At 38.2% G+C, this 23,755-nt stretch overlaps 1 protein-coding gene across 6 annotated transcripts in view; it reads right to left on the bottom strand.

Annotated features, from left to right (window-relative positions):
* Positions 1 to 784: 784 nt before the first annotated feature.
* ST6GALNAC3 (ST6 N-acetylgalactosaminide alpha-2,6-sialyltransferase 3) overlaps positions 785 to 23,755 on the bottom strand; it is a 238,284-nt gene continuing 215,313 nt past the window's right edge. For 4 of the 6 annotated variants that reach the window (XM_080601525.1, XM_080601517.1, XM_080601524.1 and 1 more), the window contains 2 exons: positions 8,571 to 8,678; positions 785 to 6,986 (listed from right to left, as the gene is read on the bottom strand). In XM_080601525.1, the coding sequence (XP_080457651.1) occupies positions 6,800 to 6,986; positions 8,571 to 8,678 (295 nt within the window). In that variant the 3' untranslated portion in view covers positions 785 to 6,799. The other 2 variants (XM_080601521.1, XM_080601518.1) reach the window with 2 other exon arrangements.

The following is a 23,755-nucleotide window of genomic DNA, read 5'->3' as shown; positions in this document are numbered from 1 at the left end:
GAAGACTGGGGAAAAATAAATAAATAAATAAAACCCAAAGGGCTTCTATTTATCCAAAAGATGGGCTAATAGAAATTTCACTTTCCTATGGGGCAGACCTTTATAGTAGCCCCATTTAACAAGGTTTGTTTTGCATTATGGAGCGTTCCTCAGGACACAGACTTGATTCCTTTCTGATAAAACTAAAAGATGTGGCATTCAGCCCATGGGACCAAAGTAGAGGCTGTGTATGGTGTGGTTATCAAGTACTTAGCACTAACAGTTTCAGGCTACAGAGCTGATCCAGCTGAGCTCATTTCTCACTAATGTAGACACAGGCTTCAAAAACATACAGAACAAACATGAATCAACAAGTACTACAGCCTATGTTTGCCACATAAGAGATTAGTCTTCTTTGTTCTGACTTGCCACTATCTGGAAAAAAAGGCTTTCCCTGTAGGCACTCATCATGTTTGCAGATGTGTGTGAGAGCCTGTGTGTGAGGAGGGGACAGATTAACAGCCAAAAGAGCAGTGAGCACCCAATTTTTTGCTCCAGCCATCCTCAGAAATACTATTTTCAGCAGCAACAATATGAAAAAGCTGCTGGCATCTTAGCTACTCTTCTACATGTGCAATTCCCATTAAAGAGATGCCACAGATATCAAAACTTGTGCTTGCTGCCCTGCCAGCATCTCGACACTAGCTGTGTCAATGAAGTCATTCCCTTACACTTAGATGTGAAGTTTTCCTTATAACGGGACACAAAATTGTGACTGTGAGCACTACAGTAGGTTCGCAAAAGCAAGTTTAACTCTTTCTGATATTCTAATGAAAAATGTCAAGTTTAGTAAATATTTTCTGACTGGTTTCAACAATTTATATGCTGCCAGCTGCTAATGGCACTCACAGAGCTCCAGCAAAGTGCTCTGAACAAAACATGATATGAGAGAAAGAAAAAGCACTACGTCTGCTACTTAAGCTATGTCTACACACAACTTACATTATTTATTACAGTGTTAGAATAAAATATATAACATGCTATCATGCATAATACATGGTTAGAACATGCATTAGTTCAAGTTTACAATCTCTTTATGGCCAGTAAATCAGGACAGCAGTGGCAGATGCTGACAGCTACATATCTTCATGAATTCCCAGAAATAGCAGCAAGCAATGCAAAAAAAAGATGCAAAATCAGCTGTTTTAGACACCCATAAAATGGTGATTCTTTGTGAGTTAACCTTAAAAAAAATAAATAAATAACCAAACCCCAGTGATCTCTTTCCCACCTCATTCAAAGAAACTGTTCAGCACCTGAGGTGAGACTGTGCCCCAAGTGAGATCACTCTGCTGACTTGACAGTGTCCCTGCCTGTTACTCCTCAGCCCTGGTGCAGCATCAGCATTCCCGTGGCCCCACAGAAAGGGGGGAACGGGGCAGACTTTGTGCAGCTCAGGGGCCGTGTAAGTCAGCTGGAGAATGCACGTCATTCAAGGGGGCTGGAAAGGACCCAAAGCGGAGGCTGCATGAGCCTACAAAAGCTGGGGGAGTGGGTCCCGGGATGCCACACATTACACAGAAGCCTTGTCTTTCACTGGGGAGAGACTGCCACTTTCTCCTTCAGCCTCTTTCTGAAGGGTTTGCCTGAGACTCCAGTGCAGTGCAGACCACACACATGAGACTTTTGTGGGTTATGCAATACAAAGTTTACAAAAAGCTTTTTTTTTTTTTTTCTGTGTCATTAGCTATATGTCACAACAATAGACAGAGAAATATATATGAGCCTGGTAGTTGGCTATTTATTCACCATATCATTCTTCACTCCCCCATGGTTAAGCCACATTCCTCTGCATCCTCCCAGGAAAGAAGGAACAGAATGAGACACATCTGCTGAAAATGAAACACTTTTTGCTCAAAAGAGCTAACTATGCCTAGTCAGGAGAAACAGGCCTTTTTAGTAAATACATGATTCTCCGATGTATGTGGTACATAGCAATGCCCCAGACAGCTCCTGTGTGATCCTTTGGCACTGACACCAAGTTTCCCTCCTAAGGCTACCCCTAAGGTAAACAAGCCTCAGACTTGCTCCAGCACCACTAACAACATGCGCTCTATGATACATGCAGAAAAATATTGTCAGCAACATTTAAGCATTAATTTCTGAAGTGCTTCTGATTTTCTACTTGCTAAGGACACTATCCAGTTATAATTCATGAGTGATTACTTATTTAATTTTTACTTACCTGGACATGTCCTCTGGTTGAGCATTTGTATTCTGCTGTCAGCTTTCTTTGTGTGGGGCCCTACTTTTGTCTGGCCTGTTATCAGGTGACTGAGCACTGCCTGCATCAGCCCTCCTTGTGTTGGATGGGCTCCTCTTTAACATCATCAACTATGCAACACATTATGTGCATGTGGTGCTTCTCAAACAAAACACTGCTTACCTCAGTACCCTGGAGTGCAAAAATTTTACTGGGATGGTTGCTCTACTCACGGTCTGAACTTGCCAAACTGATTTCCATAACTTTTGAATTGAGAGATTCCTAGATCTGTAGAAGTGGGTCTTCTACACATGATTCAAGCCATGCCAGGCTTACTTCTTCCTCCCTGGTGTTGCTTATATAGACATCTTTGACAACACGGAATTTGCCTCTGCCTTTCCCTGCAAAGGACATTTTCACATTTTCTCTTCACTGGTAATCAGCAGTGGGGAGTGGAACAACTTATCTAGATAGGAGCTAAAGACACTCTGCAAAACAGAGTATTGCAGGAGAGATCAATGGGTACTCCACTCCTGAAACATTTTAGGGACATTTTTTAGAAGTTGGAACACCATCTGCTCCTCAGTAGAACTCTTCCTCAGTCCTTCCTGCTTACTGCTGTAACTGATACAAGCAGTCTGCAGATGGAGCCTCCCAGCCCAGATGGGAAGGGAATTTGGCTGGATACATAGACTACTGTTTTCTTTCTGTGAAGAGGCCATGCTATAAGAGAGAAGTGATCTGGACATCTGGGGGGATGAGAAGGCTGGGATCGTGTCTGCTGTATCTGTTTGGAAAACAAAAATCATTTTTTTCATTATTCAGTTAATTAACTGTGAATTGGTAATTAGCTAGTCAAAAAGATTTAGAAAAATTCTGCTCTTATTTAAGACCTCTTTTTTTCTGGAAAAAAATAAATCAGAAGGTACTGCAACAGAAAGCATATTAAAATTTAAACTTTTAATAAAACTAAGGCTATGACAAGCCAAAAATGTATATTTTTAAAAGTGTCCTTTCAGCAACCAACTAAATTACAAAAGAAATATTTGATGACTACTTAGCTGACTGATGGGGGAAAAAAAAGTCAAATTATTTGTAAGTATCCCTCTATTAGCAGCAATGGGAAGATCTATTTTGAAAATCCAAGGTAAACTCCCTGCTTGTTTTATACACATAACTAGTTGATTAAAATAGGGCTGCCTGAATGAATAAGCAATTAGGATCTGATTACATTCAGGTAAACTGTAGTAGGCTTTATTTCAAAGAATTAATAAATGATTCTCAGCTGAAGTCTTAACTGCTCTCAGAAGGTGAATCATCAAGGTTTCTTACCGCACAGCCAAGCGCTGAATTTTTTTTCTTCAGTACCACAATGCTGATTTTTAACAAATTCCTACAAAGTCATTTCTTTGTAGAATCATCTTTAACACAGCGGTCACAGTTCCTTACTCATATAATAAAAATCATGCAAATATGTTTAGTTTATGCTAAAGACAGTCTCATTTAAATAAGGGAACTGATGTTCATTTACTCTACTGTGAATGAAGTCTGCTGCAATGTTTCTAAAAGTGGATCTCCTCTCACTGCAAATCCAAGCCCCTCTACAAACAGAAAGCAACACTTTTACTTTTGCTCTGTGACAACTGCACTCTTAGTGACATTCTCATTTTTGCTGTACATTTAGCTGTTCTTAGAGATATATATTTCTTAGCTAGCCATAGCATGAGATATTGTTTCATACAGCATGCAAGCACTCTACAAAGAGCTGCAGGATGAAGCACATATTTTACAACACATTCATGGTAGTTTGGCAAGCCTTAATTATCTTAAAAAAAATTCTCAGGCTTAAAAATGGTCTTGCATGCAAACACAACTCAGGCAGAATCCTTACGCTGTGCTTGCTGGGATAAAGTCTATGCTTTGTGAGAACACTTCTCATGGGTCCAAGCCCAACTACACTCCCATGTGCAGCACTTTCATCGTAACTTTCTCTTAACCCAAATACCTTCTAAACACAAGATCAATTCAACTGATATTCTCTTTTTCACCTCCTCTTCTCACAGGGGAGCTATAGGTTCTCCTAAGTTTCCCTGTACAAAATATGTGGAACATTGTCCCTTGTTCTGTGTGCCCTGCATTCTTCAAATCCTTCATTACAATTTCTTTATTAGCTTTCTGTCTATCCAGCCATCCATCTGAACTGAAAAGATGAATATGCATATAGCAATAAATCTAGCTCACTGTCTTTTGCTACTACAACCCTTCATGCATCCATGACCCTTTCCCCTCTGGATTTCATCCCATGCTGTATTAGCCTACGATTGATTGTTAACTCCAGTGACAAGAAACAGCCACTTTAAAAATATTGTTTGTATATTACAGCATTGCCTGTAGCCTTCGGATATGTTGGGCACTTCTTCTGCAAGACACTATACAAACACATTGCAAATGAGAATATCTGTCTCGAGAGCTTAAAAGAAAGTCAGTCAAGACAGGGAGTAGGAAAGTGTAGGGAGTGTTATTGTTCTCTTTTTTCCAAGCAAGAAGGTGAGATATCAAGTCACACGAATGTGGAACAGAGCCTGTATTTCAATATAGGTATTCATCCATGATCATAGAAATGGCCCCAGCCTTTGTCTAACAACCAGCATGAACACTTACAGCGCTAAAGTAAGCAGTGAAAGCTGAGCTATATTAAAAATAAAATCAGAGAGCTGCATTTACAGTAGAAAATACAAAGGGCAAGAGAGATTATACCCTAGTATCACCTACCAACAGGAACAGGAAACCAATGTTCAGGAGGAGTAACACCGGTAAAGAGTTTTTGTCCCCATCCTAAAAGAGTTGCAGCTGATGATGAGAATATATATATATATGCTATGAGCATATAAAATATAGATTTACATGTACAAATATACAATAGGAAATAGTATACAAATACTTACATGTAAAAATATCTTTTTTTACTTCCCCTTTTTATGATTTACAAAAGCATACAAAGTTTCCTATTGTTTAATGTTAAAGTAGCATGAGTAAACCCTGTGTGTCATGTTCCACACATAACTCTTTCAAGTGTTCACAGTATTGGCTATTACAGTGTAGAATCTGACATTCCAGATGTTAAAATATTCTTAGGACACATTCTAAACTTAAAGCATTAATTTAAATACAGTTTAAATAAAACTTACATGTTTAGTTGAATTATGGTCATATTAAGAATGAGTCTGCTGCAGTTGAAAACTTTCCATAAGAATAAGCTTGGAAATACATATCTCAACTAGAGATGAGTATATTTTAAAATTCTTGAACTGCTTCTTGATGTGTAGATAATACTGTGAGGTGGTGAGTTCTTTCAACTCCATTTGAAGCAATGCAAGCTGAGGGAACTCAGTATTACAAATTATCCTCAGTAGGAATGAGGACACACAGAGTAATCTGCCATCGTATCCAGACATGCCATCGCTTTCTTCAAATACCCAACAGACAAGAATAAACGACAGGTACCATTGCTTTTGTGTTAAGAATAAATACTCCGTAGCATTCTTTATAAGCAATGTGCTTTATGGACTTAAATTAATCCTCACAATTCCCTTGTGAGGTAGATAGATACTGTCCCCATTTTTAAAGATGGAGAAGTAGAGAGAGGAATTATTATTATGGCTGCAAAGGCAATACTGTCAAAATACTAGTATTTGGATGTTGGAGCAACTCAAGGCACAGCTGGAGATGTTCATGTGCCAACCTTATGCTAACACGTGGATCCTGACAGCAGGATAGTTATGACAGACAAAGGTTTGGTGTGGGCTGCAGCACACGGTCTTTGCTAAGTCCAGTGTTGCTGGAAAAAAAACTGTGGAACAACACCTTCAAAAACCATGCAATATGGTTTGACCTGATCAGGGTGGAATGAAGCTGCATTTTAGAAGGTAGGAATTAATCAGGAGCTTTGAGTAAGTAATATCTTCTCATGTGAGAGTTGTATGCAGTTCAAGAACCATGTTTAGCTCATCTCTAATTTTACCATATATGCAAGTGCTCACATGTATCAATGTATTTAGGTGGTTTCTTAACATTTGCTTACTCATAGATAAGACAAGCAGACCCTGGAGTCTGTATATTTCTTCATATTTCCTTTGTGGAAAATTCTCCATGCTGCAAATGGAACTAGTGCTGCAATACTATCAATACTGCAAGCGAGTTACAAATACAAATTTTAATTAACTAAGATACTGAACAAGTTTTAAAGGACCACCATGTTCCCTGTGTGCACCTGTATATACAGGAAATCTCATCCGCCTTTAACTACTGAAGTAAAATCCAGTTAAAGTATAAAGTGCATTGTGTGGAGTAAAACCCTAAGAAATAACAAGCAATGTGTCTGCCTTCCACAGTTTGATCAATTTTGCTTAACAGCTGAACCATCACCCTCTTTGTCTTCTACTTTTTAGTTTAGTGTTACCTAGGCTGAGAAAGGCCTGCCAGATGTAAGCAAAATTATTGTAAACTGAGACATTTTTGTAATATTATGCTATTAAGAGAGAGTTAAGAAAACCAGTATCAAGACACTGTCCAGTTTGGGTGTGTAAATACTATTGTGTGTTTCTTGGCCCATTTAGCAAATACTTTCTTTTCCGTGATAAACCTATGGCCTCCATAGGGAGCATTTTCATGCAGGAAGTATTCCTCACACTCATCTCTTCCTGGCTCGTAATAGTGGTAGGGAACTTTACGAAAGCCTTCTGACCTAGGGAAAGAAAAGACAGACTTAAGTATTATTTTCAAGAGAAACAATATATACTGCAGCTGAATTCACTGAAATCCCTTCCATGTGTTGGCACCTCAGCTCCTTTGCTAAATTGCACAAGGGCTTTCATTACAGCATGACTTGTATGAATTTTGCTGTAGAAAATGAAGCTAAGTGTATCTCTTGACATATACTGATCTTATCAGTCAGCAAGGAGCTGAGGGGCCAGCTCTTATGGGTACTACATGTTTTGTTTGACTCTGAGGAACAATCAGTCCAGAAGGCTCCATCCCTAAGCAAAGTCTTCTCATTGAATAGTCCCAAGTCTTGAAACCGGTTCTTGGACTGGCTGATTAAGATAGTTATTAGAATAATATAAATTACAAGGAGGTGATGCAGGCAGAACTGCAGCTTTAAGGAAACCCATCCTTATCTGCTGTCAACAGACTGAAGTGCTATCATGCCATTAGCTGGTTTTACATCAAGGCTATGCAATGACAGCTCGGCTGAACTCTGTGAGGACAACTTTAGTCCTGTCACTCCTCATCTCAGGGCACCTACTGTGTTTTCATAAACAAAGAACAACATATGTTCGTTCCATCTGGATGACTCAATCAGTGGGATCTGCAAGTTCTGAAAAGTCTCTCTACTCTTATGATATCCTAATTAAACAGCTGTGACTCAAATGCCTCTTTTGGGGGGGGTGGTCTGCCAGGAATGACTCCCACGCTGGAGTGACACAGAATATGCAGTGAGCATCTGCATGAAGACATTACTCTAGGAGCTGAGGACCCTTTGAACTGGTTACATGCAGGACTTGAACCAGCATTGGTACAGAAAAATAGACTTGGACTTAGCATCATATATTGTTTATGACATTTCCTGCTTTTGTGAATGAAGAATAGTTTCATTTTATGTTTTGCTACCTTATCCTGTAGATTAAAGCACTTAACCTGGACTTTTAAAAATTGTGTTTGGAGTTATACTTCTGACAATAGGATTAATCCATTGTCACTGTAAGGTCACTAATAGTAGTTGGTTGGAATTTATGTCAGTTTACTGTGATAAAGCTTGCAGGACTTGTTTTATTATCTAATTAGAAACCCCCTACTACTCAAAACAAGCCATATATAACCTAGAAAGTTCAAGTAGGTTGCTCAGTGGTTGTGAAATGCAATTTCAGGTAACTATCCAGGACTAATCAGTTTCTTTCACTTCCAGGTGTATTTGGCATTCAGAGAACTAATATATTAGTATTTCCTCTATAGCAGTAAAGTAAGTACATTTTGTCAAAAGAATAGGAACATACTTGGTTTCCAGCTAATTCAGAAACTGCAAAAGATCTTTGATTAAAAATAGTTCCTTATGACATCTGATGTTAGACTTTGTAAATGTTTTTATTTTATCAACAACAAATGCCATATCAGTACTAAGTATGCTGACAATATAGTGTCACATCAATGCAAAACACTGGGAAATGGCTGCCTGATCCATTTTTTGGATTTATGATATTAAAATCAATTGTTAAATTTTGACAAGACATCAGAATTGTAGATGCATGAAAATAATTTCCTGTGATCTTACTTGCAGTAGGTGTCATTTATCATCCCATAGACGTGAATTCCATAGCAGGCATCCATAGCCAAAATTAAGGTAAACCAACCCGTACTGAGATATGAACCTGACTGGACTCTGTAAAAATACAACATACACAAAACAAATTGCAATGAGAAATTACCCACACTTTATCAAAGAAATATAATCTATTACCTGGGACAAAAGGCATTAAGCAACTTGACAATCTGTCAAAACCATACAATTATTTTGAATTATATTGAATTATTTATAGATATGCTCTCATTCTTGCCAGCATGGGGCCTCAAGCTATTGTCCACAGAAAAAAATACCATGTTAAATATATGAAGTCAAGCAATGCATCTCCCATGAGATGTAAAATAATTTATTTATTTGTACATCCAAAAGATAACAATTACTAGAGTGTGTAAAATGAGATAAAGTTCAGCAGAAAGCAAACTACAGGCAGGGTTTGTGCTGCACTCGTGGATATGCACTATCCTCTTCCCCAAGCAAAATCTGAATTTGCAGTGGGCTATCCTCTGCGTGAAAATTCACAGAGAGATGAAACTTTCAAGGCCATTTTGGTGGAAAACCATTGAACACAAGGAACTGAAAAATAAAACTTTGTGTGCATCCCTTTACACAAACTTGTACTTTAAGCTCTTTAAGCTCTTTAATATAAGAAAACAGAGAGAAAAGCACAAGACATCACTGTCCAAATTGATGACCTTTGCTCAAATAACTAGTCCCATTAAATCAGTCCAAAAGTATTATCTGCATGAGTAAGAACGAATGATGTGCAAGGATTTGGTCACATACTGGCTATGTATGCAAATGTACGCATTGTTAATTACAGACCAAATCTTGTTCACTCTACTCACACAAGCATTACCAATGGCAGACTGGGAGTCAAAAAAATGACCCATATAATCTAGGCAAGCAACACTTACTACTTTAAAACCTCATAAGCAATAAGAATACATTTAGTACTCAATGCTTACAAACTGGCTGAAGTCCAGCTTTGTGCATGTACTGCTTTCAGTTTGACTGAAATCAATGAAAATCATTATCTTGAAATTATAAATAACATATCCAGTTTCCAAAGAAAGATACCACAGAAGTCATGAAACCATCTTAATAGAGCCCTAACTTTCAGCTGTGTGTGAGTGAGAGGAGGTGATAACATAGCTTTATGCCACATCTTTTAGCTTTTGGCTTTCGGGTACAGCAGGGAGCTGTCTGTTCTCCACCATAAGTTAAAGTAACCTAAGGTTTGCACTCAATTAAGTTTGGCAGCAAAAGAACTCCCAGGTAGGCTTATGTGCAAATCAGTTTTCCCCATTAACTAAATAGTCTGAAAACATTTTCATCCTGGGGTAGGAATAAAGCTTTCTTGTGGGGGAAGAAAAAAAAAAAAACACAAAACAAACAAACCATATATATACACACACACACACACACACATATATATCTATCATACAGCAAGTCATCCAGCCTATAAAACCCAACTTTCCTGTGAGACAGAAGAACCAACTTCAGGTGCTTCTTCCTGATTCAGAGCAAGGACATACCATGGTAACCTCCCAGGTTAATCTGTCAATCAGTGGCATTTGGCTCAGATTTGGTGTTACTTCCTTGCTCTTTCTTGTTGAAGTTTGACAAAGTACTAATTAAGAAGATTGGTAAAAAATTAGTTGCACAACCTTTATGACATTGACCTGACACATACAAGACTGAGATTCAAATTCCTGCTCTAATGAATGCTTACTATTGTGGAAATTAGATAAACTTCAAGGGCTTTACATTCCTAAAGAAATTCCAGAAGTTCAAACAAATCTTTATTTTTTTTTCTTTTTTTTTTTTTTAAAAAAAAAAAAGTGAAAAACAACTATCTCAACTCCTGGAGAGTTTCTTGTACTCAAGAACACTCAAAGGACCTTGGGTTACATCTTCTCTTCCTTGTCCATGTCTAGCATTCCCCACAGGTTAGACAGCGTGAACTTCTATCCCTACTTTTTCCTGAAAAGTCTTTATTCTTGGGGAAACTCCTCAGCATCTGTTGGGCTGTCTTTGTAGAGTAGAGGAGCATTCTGGAAGCAAGGAATAGAGGGTTAACTTAGTGCTGAAGAATGGCAAGTGGGAACAAAGGCTGGGTGTTAAATACCCATCTTACATTAGGTGGAGACCAGTTGTAATTGTGCTTCTTTGCTTGACACCTTATAGCCACAGAACCGTACATCTGTTTAGGTGTCCGTTTAGGGTCTCCATTGCTCTGAACAGAATGTTCTCCTGTTGTCTAGCAAAGAGAATTCCCAGCCCGGTTCATGTTACTTCAGAGCAACATTCTGCCATGATAAAAAGCTGCACTGCTTCTAACTTGCTTTCTGCTTTTGCACCAGAGGAACACTATCCTTGAACTTTTAAAGCCATTTAGAATCATAATAACCATTTATAAAAACACTCTGAAGATCAGGACCCTTCCAATATTGGAGGTTCATTGGAGAGTACTATATTGGCAGTAGGATCTGAAATTTGCTATACTCAGGAGGAAAACGGAATTTTAAAAAAGAGTTAATCAATATTTCATGTCCTGTTTTAACACCATTGGACCTTAGTACTCTCATCTATATACTACATTGGCAAGATAAATAAAAACAGCAGAGTGAGTTCCCAGATACCTTCCCTGGGAGATGAAGTACATGACAGAATATAGATTATGTACTTTAAAACAAAGCACTTATATTCCTCCCATTTTTCCCTTTCCTCTGAAGATACATAGGAATATGAGGGAATACACTTAAGCAGTGGGGACTCTGGATGATTTGGTAACACCCTAGAATTCAATCTGATACCATAAAGAGACTTTCAACATTCTAATGAAAGCAATATTAAAAGTGTGAAAACAATTTTAGTTGTCCCTAAAAAGTCATAAATCTCCGAATACTTTTTAAAATATCATCCCATAAAACTGTAGTGCAAAGCAGTGTCTCAGCCCTTGCTATTATGCTAACACTGTGCATGCAATTTCTTTCTCTACAGGAGAGTTTTGCATGTTTTTTGGCCAGAGTTTTTTTGAGACTCATTTGAAAGGGTTTCTCTTGTTACTGTAATTGCATTCAAATTTCAAATTTTGCACACTGACAGTAAAAGAATCCTACAGTTATGCATAGCATGAGTCTATGTTACTGCACAAATCTGAAGGAATATGAACATTAATCCCAAAATAGTGAAAATAGGAGTTTGTTAAGCATCATCTGCAGAAGTACTATAGGCAAATCTGTTGTGATATATGTGTGTGCAGCAAATCCAAAATTGTTCCCTATGGCTCTGAGTGACTTTTTCTTATACTCTAAAATTAATGGGGCACCAGATCTAGGCAGGAAATTGTCTCAACAGCTCAAGAGAAAATAATGCACTATTTTTCAAAAAATGCATTTAAAAAGAAGATGATTTTGCTTTCAAGACATGATTTACAGCTGGATGCAGCAATAAAAAGGCAATGCTCACAAAAAGTTATTTTCTCTGTTTACCTTGAAAATGAAAGTTTATTTTGCATACTTCCTACTTTATAAGGATTCTTAAATGTGAGTTATCAGGATGAAATTCATTCTGCTAAATACCATTCAGCATGCCTGGGAAGTACATAGGCCTATGCTCAACATTAAACAATTGAAAAGACCAATGAAATCAATTTAAGATGCTTAAAACTAAGTATATGCTAGCCTATTTTGCTCTTAGTGAAGGCTTAACTATTTAAAATGTTGTTATTTTATCTCAGAATAGAAAAGCTGGTGCCAAGATTACTAGTTATTTGCAAGTTGCCAAACATAAAATTTGCAATTTGAGGCATGCTTCTGTAAACTCCAGTAGAAAGAACTAAGTATAGTTCCTCACAACCCCTTAAGTAGACTTACCTTCTATATTTTAGAAGAAAGTGGTAAAAAAAAAAAACAAACTATCTAGGATTGCTAGAATTGTAATGTGTGATATATAAAACTTTAATTAAAAATTAATTTAAAATGTAAGCAATTAGGGTTCTTTTGCCTTAGCTTTCCAATATTCTACAAAAAGCATAGGAAACTGATGTAAAGAAGCTGGAGTAGAGAATGCCTCATAAAAATATTGTAGACTGAAATTCACCTTCTTTGACATCTATAACCATCCTTTGGGGTAGGCTAAACAAAGGAAAAAACAGTTCCTTCTCTCATCAGGGGAAAATGGAGGTATATTATATTTTTTTAATGATCAAGGGAATATGAGTTCAAATTGGGTAAAAGTTTTGTTGTCACTTGAGTTCAGATTTTACCTTAAGATTCCAGAAAGCTCTTTTCTTTATTCAGTTGTTCCAGGATTTTTTTATGTGCACAATCAATTCTAGCTCTCTGGTTCAATGGATTGTAATTTCCAGTGACGAGTTCAGTGGTAAAAAATTAAAAATGGAAAAAAAAAATTGTTAAGGTGGAGGCAATCTGTAGACAAGCAATTTCATGTCAATCTGATTTCAGAAAATTATTTAGAAGTCTATTTTTTAATTCTTTCCTTGGAGAAATCAGAGAGCACAGAAGGTCAATTGAGAGTGCTAATTAAGGGGAAAAACTCAGAAATTTAGGACTTCAAGAAGCTATTAAGTAACAGAGAGCTTGCCAAAAGCATTAACAAGACAATTTTTTGCTTCATTTCAAAATATTGCTGTAAAATGGAATTCAACAATGACTGATTGAAATGACAAGATTGTCCAGGCCAATTAGTTGACAAAAATGTATCCTTTCATAAAGGCTGTTTATAGACTTAAATCCTCAGTTGACCTGCCTACCAAAACTATTGAATCAGCAGCAGTTTTATTTGCAGCAGCTTTGTCAGGCCCCTTGATTAATAAATAAATAAAGGTATTGGTCTAAACAAAGAGTCCTGTAATTCAATGAGAGGAGGCTTAACAATGTGAGAGGTGCTTCAGCATGCTAAAACATTTGTAGAAAATGGTTCAAAACAAACAGAAATATTTTCAAGAACAGTGTTAAGATTAGTTTAGACTGTTCAGGTAAACATGTCCCTGGTCTTGTTGCTGCGGGGCATCAAGATCCCGTCAATCTGCGAGGGGTCAGCTTGCTCTGGTTTTGCCTGGCTCTGCCACTCCGGGTGAGTGACCCTCAGCAATGAGGGGCATGTCCCCTCTGTGCTCTCTTGTTGAAAACTACCAGCTCTTTTCCTCCTGGGGTTACAGTAGGTTTGTGAATGATAGTATGTTGCCTTACAACTGAAGATGATATGAAAAATTTATCTACTAGCACAGACTGGTGATCCATTACAAAATTCCCTGCTAACCAAATTAATTCTGTTATTGTACTTATGTTGACTGAGATTTCTCCTTTTTTTTTTTTTTCCTAAAAAAGCAGATATGAATGTAGCTGCTGAACAGGTCTTCTTTGCCAAATTAGACACCCACATTCCCCAAGTCACACGTTTGGTCTATGCCTTCCTCTTTGTAGCAAGCATAGATTCGCACATGACAGATCAGAATGAGCTGACAGAAAAATGCCCGTACCTCGGAGAGAACAGCAAGGCGCATTTTCTGTGCACCTCTGAGAAGCGTATATACTTCTCATCCCAAAAAGCTGTTTTCTTGAGAGGAAAAAAGGAAATAAATTTGGTACAGGAGAGGGTAAGAGTCTAAATGCTGAAAAGCATTAGCAATTGCCTGGATTTAATTCTGTTTTCTGTAAGACTCAGTGCTTTGTTGCTAATAATTTCATTATATACATTCTGCAGAAATAATTACACAGGAAGAGCAATGAACAAGATGCAAGCACAGAGAATTGATTTCACCTGGTAAAAATGGTTGCTATTTCTGCATTATAAAGATACCTGTTAGGCAGTTGTTTATCATAATTATTCATTCTTTTGTACGTGTGTGCGTGCACGCATGCGTTTGCTTTGCATTCATAACAATGCAGGACATCTAATAATAAACACCCATGCCCCTCAAGCAGTGAGCAGGCTGTCTCACACATTCAAAGGCCCACATGGTGCTTCAGGTCATTGCGAAAAGTGAAACATTTATGTATGGACAGATGTTTTATTATCCATCGTGTATGGTTTCATGCAAAGCTTAAACAAGTGGAATGCATTACGAACAGCACAGGCCACATTCCAGGTTCAGACAGTGACTGTGCCCATCAAGATGTACCTGGGAGTAGACAAGTGATGCCCTCCTGCCAGCTAAAAAACTCTTGGCAGATCATCCTTACAGTGAATCCTGAAAATAAACTGAAGTCAGGTGGCATAGTGTCCAACTGATGTCTAGAAAATATAGATCTTCTAGCTACATTAATAGTGCGCTAATGGAACTCGGAGGACAAGAGTCAGTTACACATTTCAGTTGAATTTGCTACAAACACGCAGCAAAAGGCTACTCCTGGGTCACAAACTAGCCCATGAGAATCTCCCCTTACAATTTAATTTAAAAAGAGATGTAAAAATTAATAATTCCTATGTAAAAATGGCCTTGAGAAAAGGATAGAAAGGACACTGCTGAATGATCTCAGAAGGAAATAGAGAAATTCAACTATTTGTCTTAGTATTTACAATTTTTGGCAAGAAAGGTAAAAACAATATTAGAATTAAGGAAGACTGTGTTCTGCAATGACTGAAATGCATACGGCCTCTGCTTGGGTAAGTAATTTATGCATATAATTCCAATCTTTGTGTTATGTGTAATTTTTTTTTCTTTTCTCTCTATCTCTGCTCTATTCTATGTGGAAATGGGAACAAAGGGGAAAAAAAAGCAACTTAAAGAAATTGACTTCTGCTGCCCAGGCTTCTATAGTTTCCTTATTTCCAATTCCTTGACCTGACTTTGATGCATCTCAGCTCAGTTGTGAACTCAAGCAGCAAAAGAAGGAAGTTATTTCATCCATGCAGAGAGAGCTCCTTCAGACTCCTGTGCTGCTGAGCTCAGAGGAGAAAAGAATTCCTGTTTATCAATAGTAATCATGGAGGTCTAGCTTGCTGCAAAGCACACGGAAAAGAAACAAGACTAATGAATTATCATTGTAAACCCTGCCTTCCATCCAATATATATGCACTATTTTCAAGCTGATTCTCATAGAGGAAAACCTGTGCTACACTTTTCATGTTGAATGACATCCCCTGTAGAGAACAAGAGCTGCTAACTAAATTTCTTACAGTTGTTGGGTTTCTGCAGCTCATACTGACTCTTCAGATAAAATTGTGATCTTGGTGCAAACCACTTACAGAGCAGCAAACCACACTCTTAGATCCAACAAAATACTATCCTTTTTTGGTAGAAACAGTCCCAATCTTCTTTTCTCCCCTACTCTCTTCCATACTCTCCCTGTTTCCAGAAATACATATTCTCTTAATTTCTTTCAAATCCTTTTCTTTGTTTCCCTTTTATAACTACAAACCGTGGTCTGAGGCATTGTTGATGCCATTGCATGTGCTTGAGCTATTAGGAAAAGATGTCTTCTGTAAATGCCCTGGTTGCAGCTGCCACCTGGGATGGGAATTTAAGCAGCTCCTGCATGATAACCGGTAACCTGGACCCAGTGGAGGTGTATGGTGCAGAAAGAGAAATTGATGGGCATGGCTCTGCAAATCTCCATTAGCACTTAGATTTAGTTGACAAGCAAATGGATGGTTAAATCAGAAGAGGATCCACAGAAGTGTTAGGTGTCACTGACAAATTGGTCAGATTTTTTTTCTTTTCTACATTTTTTTGTCATACTAATAACCATCACAACTATGCAATTATGTTTGGAAAGACAGGAAGCTAGATTCCCATCAGCAGATTTAAGGGCTAAGCTGTTGGCATCTTTACAGTCATTTTTCTCCTTGGAAATTACCCGAGTAAAAGTCACTCCACCCTAAGAAAGACTGAGATCATCAGGAAATGCAACTCTTGTGGCTTATGCCAGTTTAGGGCTTTCTTCGCAGTACAATTAATTATGTTTCCAGGGATTGAAGCAAATGGGAGGTAATACCAAATTTGCTTTCCCTGGGTAATAACTTGAACCTGCAAGCTAGTTGCAGCACCACACTGTACTCCCATCCCACTAATTTTCACTTTCTGTTGGCTTGGTCAAAACCTTACTGCAAAAGAGCACATCCCTGATGGCTGGTGACACAGGGACTGATGGCTGAAACCTCGACACCAGTTTCATGACTTGCGCCAGGGGCTTCTGGAGGGCAGCTTTATGCACTCTTCTCTTCACCAGTAGCCTGCAGCCAATTTGGTGAATGCTGGTTCAGCATTTTCCCACTGAATGAAAGGGAGCAGAGAAGGATTTACATGTTCATCTTCTGTAACTAAAAATGAACCAAAACTCAAAAGTGTGCCAAAGGGAAGAAAAAAACAAAAATAACATGACTTTTTCCTGCATCTACATTTAAATCAACACTTGCTGTCTTGGGCCTCCACATTTTTCTCCGGGGAGGATGTAAACTAAACAGAGCTGCAGTTAATCCAGGATCCCCAAAGAGAATTAATTAGGCAGGCTTTCCCACCCTTTTCTTTTGGTATCAAAGGGCACTTACTACTCCTAGCTGCATATTTTAGTGAAATCTATTGTAGGTGAACATAGAAGAAATTTCTCAATTAGCTCTTACCTTGTCAAGACAAGACACTGAAGGGCGCTCCTCTAACCTTGGCTGAAAGCAGCTTGTATTTTTCATAAAAACACGTTACTAGTTTTTGGTATTTTTAAAGCAAAAAGTAAGAGACAACTTTCTAAAGATGCTCATTGTATGTCTGTGATGTTGGGATGGAAACAGAGGCTATTCTATAGGTATTTTGTCTTACTACTATGGTGAAAATGAAAGAACAGCTAGCACAAGACTGTACCTTTAACGCTTCTTTCGAGTGGGGAGAACACTGCACCAGATACTGGCTGACAGAAACAACACTGATGGACACCAGCTGATATACTTCTGAATTTTCTATAGTCTGCAGTCATTGTGTTAATTCAATTGCTACCTCTTTGATGTTAACATGGAGGGGAGGGCAGTGTGGCATTTTTCTCCCTATATTTCACATCTATCTGAGAGTTTTGTTTTTCATCAGGATGGAGTCTCACCAACAAAGAACTTATGGAAGACCAACTAGGCTACAAATCAGAAGTTTCATTTCTGAAAGGAAAATATTCTCTGAAAAAAAGAAAACTCAAAACCCACAGATGAGGCCTTCATTGGTGCATATCCCACTATTAACAACATATCTCTCCCCACCTGTAGTATTCGTAAGAGTGTTTCCAGATATTCTAAAATTAATTCCTAGCTCATTGCTAAATTATTTACATTATGGTAGCACTGCGAATCCTCACTGTGCAAGGCACTATACACCCACAGGTGACAGCCTCTGACACAAAGAGTTTACCTGTCAAATAATCAAGAGAAACAGTTTCTTAGGAGAAAGTACATCTCCTTATTTCTAGCTCTTACAGGGAACTGCTACATACTGCAATTTGCTCCCTTACATTTAAGGTACGTACATAAGTAGTAATTTAACATGCATGCTAAAATCTCTCCATCAAGTATAGTAGGTAGAATGAAATAAAAAAATGCACGACCTTCTAGTCCTGTTCCATAGAAACTCCCTACAATACTGTATTGTGTTACAAAGCCACATTCTGTGAAATTGAATCCGGAGCTACAGAGAGCGAGTAGTGTTCTCTCCACTACCTATTTGTACAAGCCAAAAGTTCATTTTAGATTATGGAACATCAATATTTTTAGCAAAATGAAATCTTAAATCCAGACAAATTATTCTGATATGGAAAAAAGGAGTTAAAAATAGATCTTGCGTGGGTCTGAATTTTAATTCAAATGCAAGAGGCCATAATGTAACCCATCAGTCAAGCTTTGAAGATGAACTGCTAATTAACACAGATGTTGCCTTCCCTTTTACTACTGTAACTTTTTCCAGATTAACTTTTTCCTTAATGTAGAAAAGGAAAAAAATATTTCTCTTGCCTTTTTTTTTTTGATGTACTATCTAATAAAACACACACATACATGTATAGATATCATGTTACTCTTTAGCTAGCAATAGGTCTAGTCTTTCACTGCTTTCCTAATTAACTCACCTATGTTCAGCACCCTAAAAAGAAGCAAACAATCACTAGCATCACTAGCCTCTGAGCTACTGAAGCATCCCCTTCCTTCTCCACAGCTCTGTCTACAGAGCAGCTGGCTTTCTGATGGGCACCTCTCCCTGACACACATAGTGGACTGAAGACGTTGACGTCTCTTGAAATACAGTTTCAAGGAATTAAAGGTCCACTTGAAATATAATATCCTCACAACATGCAAAATTAGCTTTTGTCTCTCCCTCTGTTCTGCAAGAGCAGAACAAGAACATTTATGCAGCAGGGTCTTCTGAAGGCCAGATGTCTGCAGCCATTGACACAAGTATTTACGTTGAAGGCAGCACCTTAATTGCAGGCAAGACAGATTAGGCAGAACAGACAAAGAATGATGCATTTTTTCCCCTCAAACAGTCATACAGCATCCTTTGGAAAAAAGCAGCAAACGATTTGGAAGCAGAACAAATGCCACGGAGAAGTGCATAGGAAGAGGAACTACGGATCAGAGTAGATTCCCTTCTAGTCCACTTTGCAGTTCCTTCAGCATTCGACGATGTTGGATTGTTTTTCCCCATATTCATTGAACAGACTGCAGGAGGGTAACTGTGCGAATGGAAGCTGGGAGAAAAATCTCCATACTTATTACAACAGCAGTGAAATGCTCTAGAGGAGAATTTTTATAGCTTCCCTGCCATCAACTGAAGTAGCAAATTAGTTAATTTTCTGAGTCTTACAAAATCCAGCTTTTTGAGAATAGTAAACTCAAGAATTATAGGACTAATCATCTAGCCAGCTCATTGTCAGACAATGCTAATGCCTAATTATCAAATATGGTGAAGAATTCAATTAGCTTCAGTTATTTGAAATTTCCAGCGAACCAAAGTTATTAGAACAGTCATGAAGCAGGACAGTGGTCCTCCACTTTACAAATAAATGCTCTGATTCCTCCTCCACATATTATATTGCTCTAAGTGACATCACATCTTCAGTAATTCCTGGTAACAGCAAGTTAAGGTTTGGATACATGGCCAGTGAAGCTCTGCAGACAAGCAGCCCTTCAGCAGCCCACACCACACACCTGGCAGCGTACATCAGAGGTTGTTGCTGCTCTCTGGGCATCAAAGTTCAGGACATCAAAATTTACCGAATTCATGAAGGATTTGCATTACGAACATTAAAACAAGCTAATTTGTTACAACTATAAACCACAGCCCACTTGCAGATGACTCCAGACTACATCTTTTTGGTACCAAATTGTAAAATTCAAAAGTGCTAAAATTGATTATATAGTTACATTGCAAAGAACCTAAGGTAACACTAATAGCTACATTGCCGAAAGGAATACCAGATTAAAAATTAACATTTCGATCACACACAATACCAGAGATAGCATCACAATTAGCTTTACAAAACAACATCATTCTTTATGAGGCTTTTTCTTTGCCTCTTCATGCTATTTGCCTGATAAGCCCTTGCCAACAAAGACATTATACTAATTACAATTAGTTATACAAAGTGTGGGACAACTGAAATGATTTATTGATTTTTCCTCACAAAATAAACCTTATTATGAATTCTAAGTATACAATAAGGAAAATAAAGTAGCAGCCCCAGATGGCATGTTTACTCCAGACATGTATGAATGTGAATACACTTACAGAGACACTCAATCCATTTAAAACTTTAATCTTAAAATAGTTGTCTGGAAAACATCAGTGCAGAGTAGGTTTTATGCAATTAAATTCCCTTTCCTCTGAGAAGAGACATTTGAGGTACAAAGCCAAGAACTGAGCTGCTTTCTAAAAAAAACGTAGAACTAAGAGGCTCTTTCAGCAATAGTCGTGTTTTTTTTTTTTTAAAAAAAAAGACAGTGTCCAGGCCAACAATATGAACATTTGTTATGCAGTATTAAGACAGCACTGACTGCACTTGCATTTGATATGATCTGTTATCTATGTGAAATCTGAAGAGATGCAAAGAATATGAAACTGTGTGTCCTAGTTTTGGCTGGAATAGAGTTAATTTTCTTCTCAGTAGCCAATGTGGTGTTGTGTTTTGGATTTAGGATGAGAGTAATGCTGGTAACGCACTGATGTTTCAGTTGTTGCAGAGCAGGGCTCACACAGAGCCAAGCACTTCCCTGCAGCTCATGCTGCCTGCCAGCAAGGGGCTGGGGGTGCCCCCGGAGCTGGAGGGGGCACAGCCAGGACAGCTGGCCGCAAGTGGCCAAAGGGACGTCCCATGCCACAGGGCGTCATGCTGAACAACAGAACTGGGGGGCTTACTGGGGGGCTGCTGGGGGATGGGCTGGGCATTGGTCAGCAGGTGGTGAGCAACTGCATTGTGCATCACTTGTTTGCATATTCCTTTATCATCATCATCTTTATTTTCCCTTCCTTTCCTGTCCTATTAAACTGTCTTCATCTCAAGCTAAGAGTTTTACCTTTTTGTTTTGATCCTCTTCCCCTTCCCATGGGGTAGGGGGGACTGAGCCAACAGCTGTGTGATGCAGAGCTTTCTGCTGGGTTAAACCACAATGCTGTGTTAAATATCTTTCTGGGCTTAAATACCTATCTGTGTTAACAATCACTCATATCTAGGCCTGGAAATAATGTAGGAATCTCTGCTTCGGTTCTTTGGGAACTCATTCTAACCATTTCTACAAGAATGTTCTACAAATGTTCCTTTGTCCTCCACCCTGCAACATCATGAATGATCCTCAAAGCATACTGAGAGTTCACTGATTCTGTGAATATCACCAGTGTTCAAATGTATTTCCATCAAGGACGTGCATGGTCTATGTCTGAGCAGAATTTCTTCCTTCATGGGGACCCTCCTCATAACTCTGTATGTTAAATTCCTTTGAAGTTCAAAAAACAAGCAAACAAACAAAAAAACCTAGACTTACTGAAAAATGAATAGCTGATCCAGTTTGATGTTCTCCCAGCTCTTTTATTTCCCCTATCTCCAGGGCTCCAACTCAATCAAGCCTGTAGATACAAACCTTCCGTAATGCAGATGATGAATATATACAAGTAAATGTGGCTTAGATGCAACAGCCACACTCACAAACAAGCAGGTTTATTCCCTGTTCTCTGCAGTGCCTTTTGTTACTACACCAGCCATTTTGTCCTCAATCTTGACAGAAGGTATAGCACTTAGGCAAAACACATTTCTTCTCTCTTTTTTCTGGTCTGCAAGTCAGCATTATCTGGTTAGGTCTACTTCCTCCGGCTTGTTCAGTCTCGCTTATCAGACATGCTGGAAAATATTTCCAATAATAAGCCACCAGAAATCTGCCTTCATATCTGGTATCAGGCTACATATAACAGAAATCTTTTCATTTTAGTTTTAAAGTATTGCTTCATTCAACAAGCTGACTGCTGGCTGACACACAATCTAACCTAAAGGCTATGGATCAGCAGGTAAATGCAGAAATTCTATTAGTTTTCAGACCTGAGGTTTACGCCTTTCATTTCAAATGAAATCAAAATCCTACACATGAATAGGTAAAGCACAGAGTAAAGATCCTTTCTTAAAGCCATCCATTACCTATTACATGAGTGTGAGGAAGAAAGCAGTTTCTGCATCTTGTAGATACTGTGCTCAATGACTCTGGCAAGGATGGTAAATAGCAGACATAAAAGAGATCCATTCTGAGGAAAAATTAAAACCATGACGAACGTTATAGTAGGCAATGTGAAATCCTGCAAAGGCACAAAGGTAGGCATATTCAGATATGTTTGGTATTAACAAAACCTCTCTGAGCTTGTAAAAATAGGACCTCCTTACCTAAACCTGGATTTCCAAGTCATAGGCAAACTTCTCTATGCTTTAGAGATTTTGGAAATAAGCAACCTCATTTAGCACCAGACTAAGGAAATAGCACAAAACTGCATATTACAGTGTCCATAATGTTTATGAACTATATATATATTCAAACTGAAAGAATAACCAGCAGTAAAGAGATTTCATTCTTTTGTTCCTTCAATAAGTGTACATACTTTTGATATGCAATCAGATTGCCTACTCAGCTTTATATATAAAACTACAAGGGGTTTGTGCATGGTTGGCACCTGACTCCATTTTACCATTTGCTCTAAAGAGATAAGTTCACTGGAAGTGAACTCAGAGCACAGGTGCCAGCACTTTGACACACTATACAGACAAAAATTTATATCCGTGAGTATAACTCGCTTCTGGTGTGGGCTGGCAGAACTTCACGGAAGTCACTGGAACCACCTCTGCCAGAGCTGAATTTTTTCTGTGAGACTGGTACATTGTACATAGAAGTACTTTTTGGAGATAAGGCTCCCTAATATGGAACCCGCCATACACCTGTGAAAAGAATATATCTACATTCTAGCTTTGTGGCTCAGAGATTTCTTATTATTTACACAGTTCCTATATAATTATGCCAAACACTGTTTTCCTCCAAAAGAGTTGATGATGATTGTCTTAGCAAAAGAAAATCAATTGTGATTACCTAATCACAATTATGATCACACTAATAGTGTTTGATTTTTGTTGTTGTTGGTTTGTTTGTTTGTATTCTGTATTTCTCATTCTGCACATTCAGTTAAAGAAATTGCTCCATGATTTCACTATTTATTCAGGAAAAATACTTAAGAAAAGCATGACTTTTTCTACTTTGAAAAATTAAATGTAATGTTTGTCATTGGAGTATGGCATTAAACAGTAAAGTTATTCGAATTCTTGGGCCTCTTCTTTCTCATTATAGAAGCCTACTCACATCTTTCATTTGTATTTTGTGTTTATTTGCATTTCATCTGTGTTTTCCTTTGGCAATAGGTTTGATAGCCTCTTGTTTCATTTTGCACTGATGCTATCTTACAGCTTGATGATTACGAGTCAGTTGGTATTCCTTACCATAGCTCATAGCTATTACAATATTCAGTCCTCATGTATGGATCCTCCACCATAACTCTCTCAACATTTTCCCCAAGAGAGGTAGAATTGTCACTGTTACACAGAGCTGAGAAGAAACAGAAATCCACACCGTGTAAGACGATTTCACCCTATGTGGTCAGTCAGGTCAAGAAACGTTACCTCATCTGTCTTAGAACAAAA

Source organism: Anser brachyrhynchus (assembly GCF_964034855.1).
Source record: "Anser brachyrhynchus genome assembly, chromosome: 8".
NCBI lineage: Eukaryota > Metazoa > Chordata > Aves > Anseriformes > Anatidae > Anser > Anser brachyrhynchus.
The sequence above is the reverse complement of the archived record's forward strand: the minus strand, read 5'-3'. Positions and strand labels throughout refer to the sequence as shown.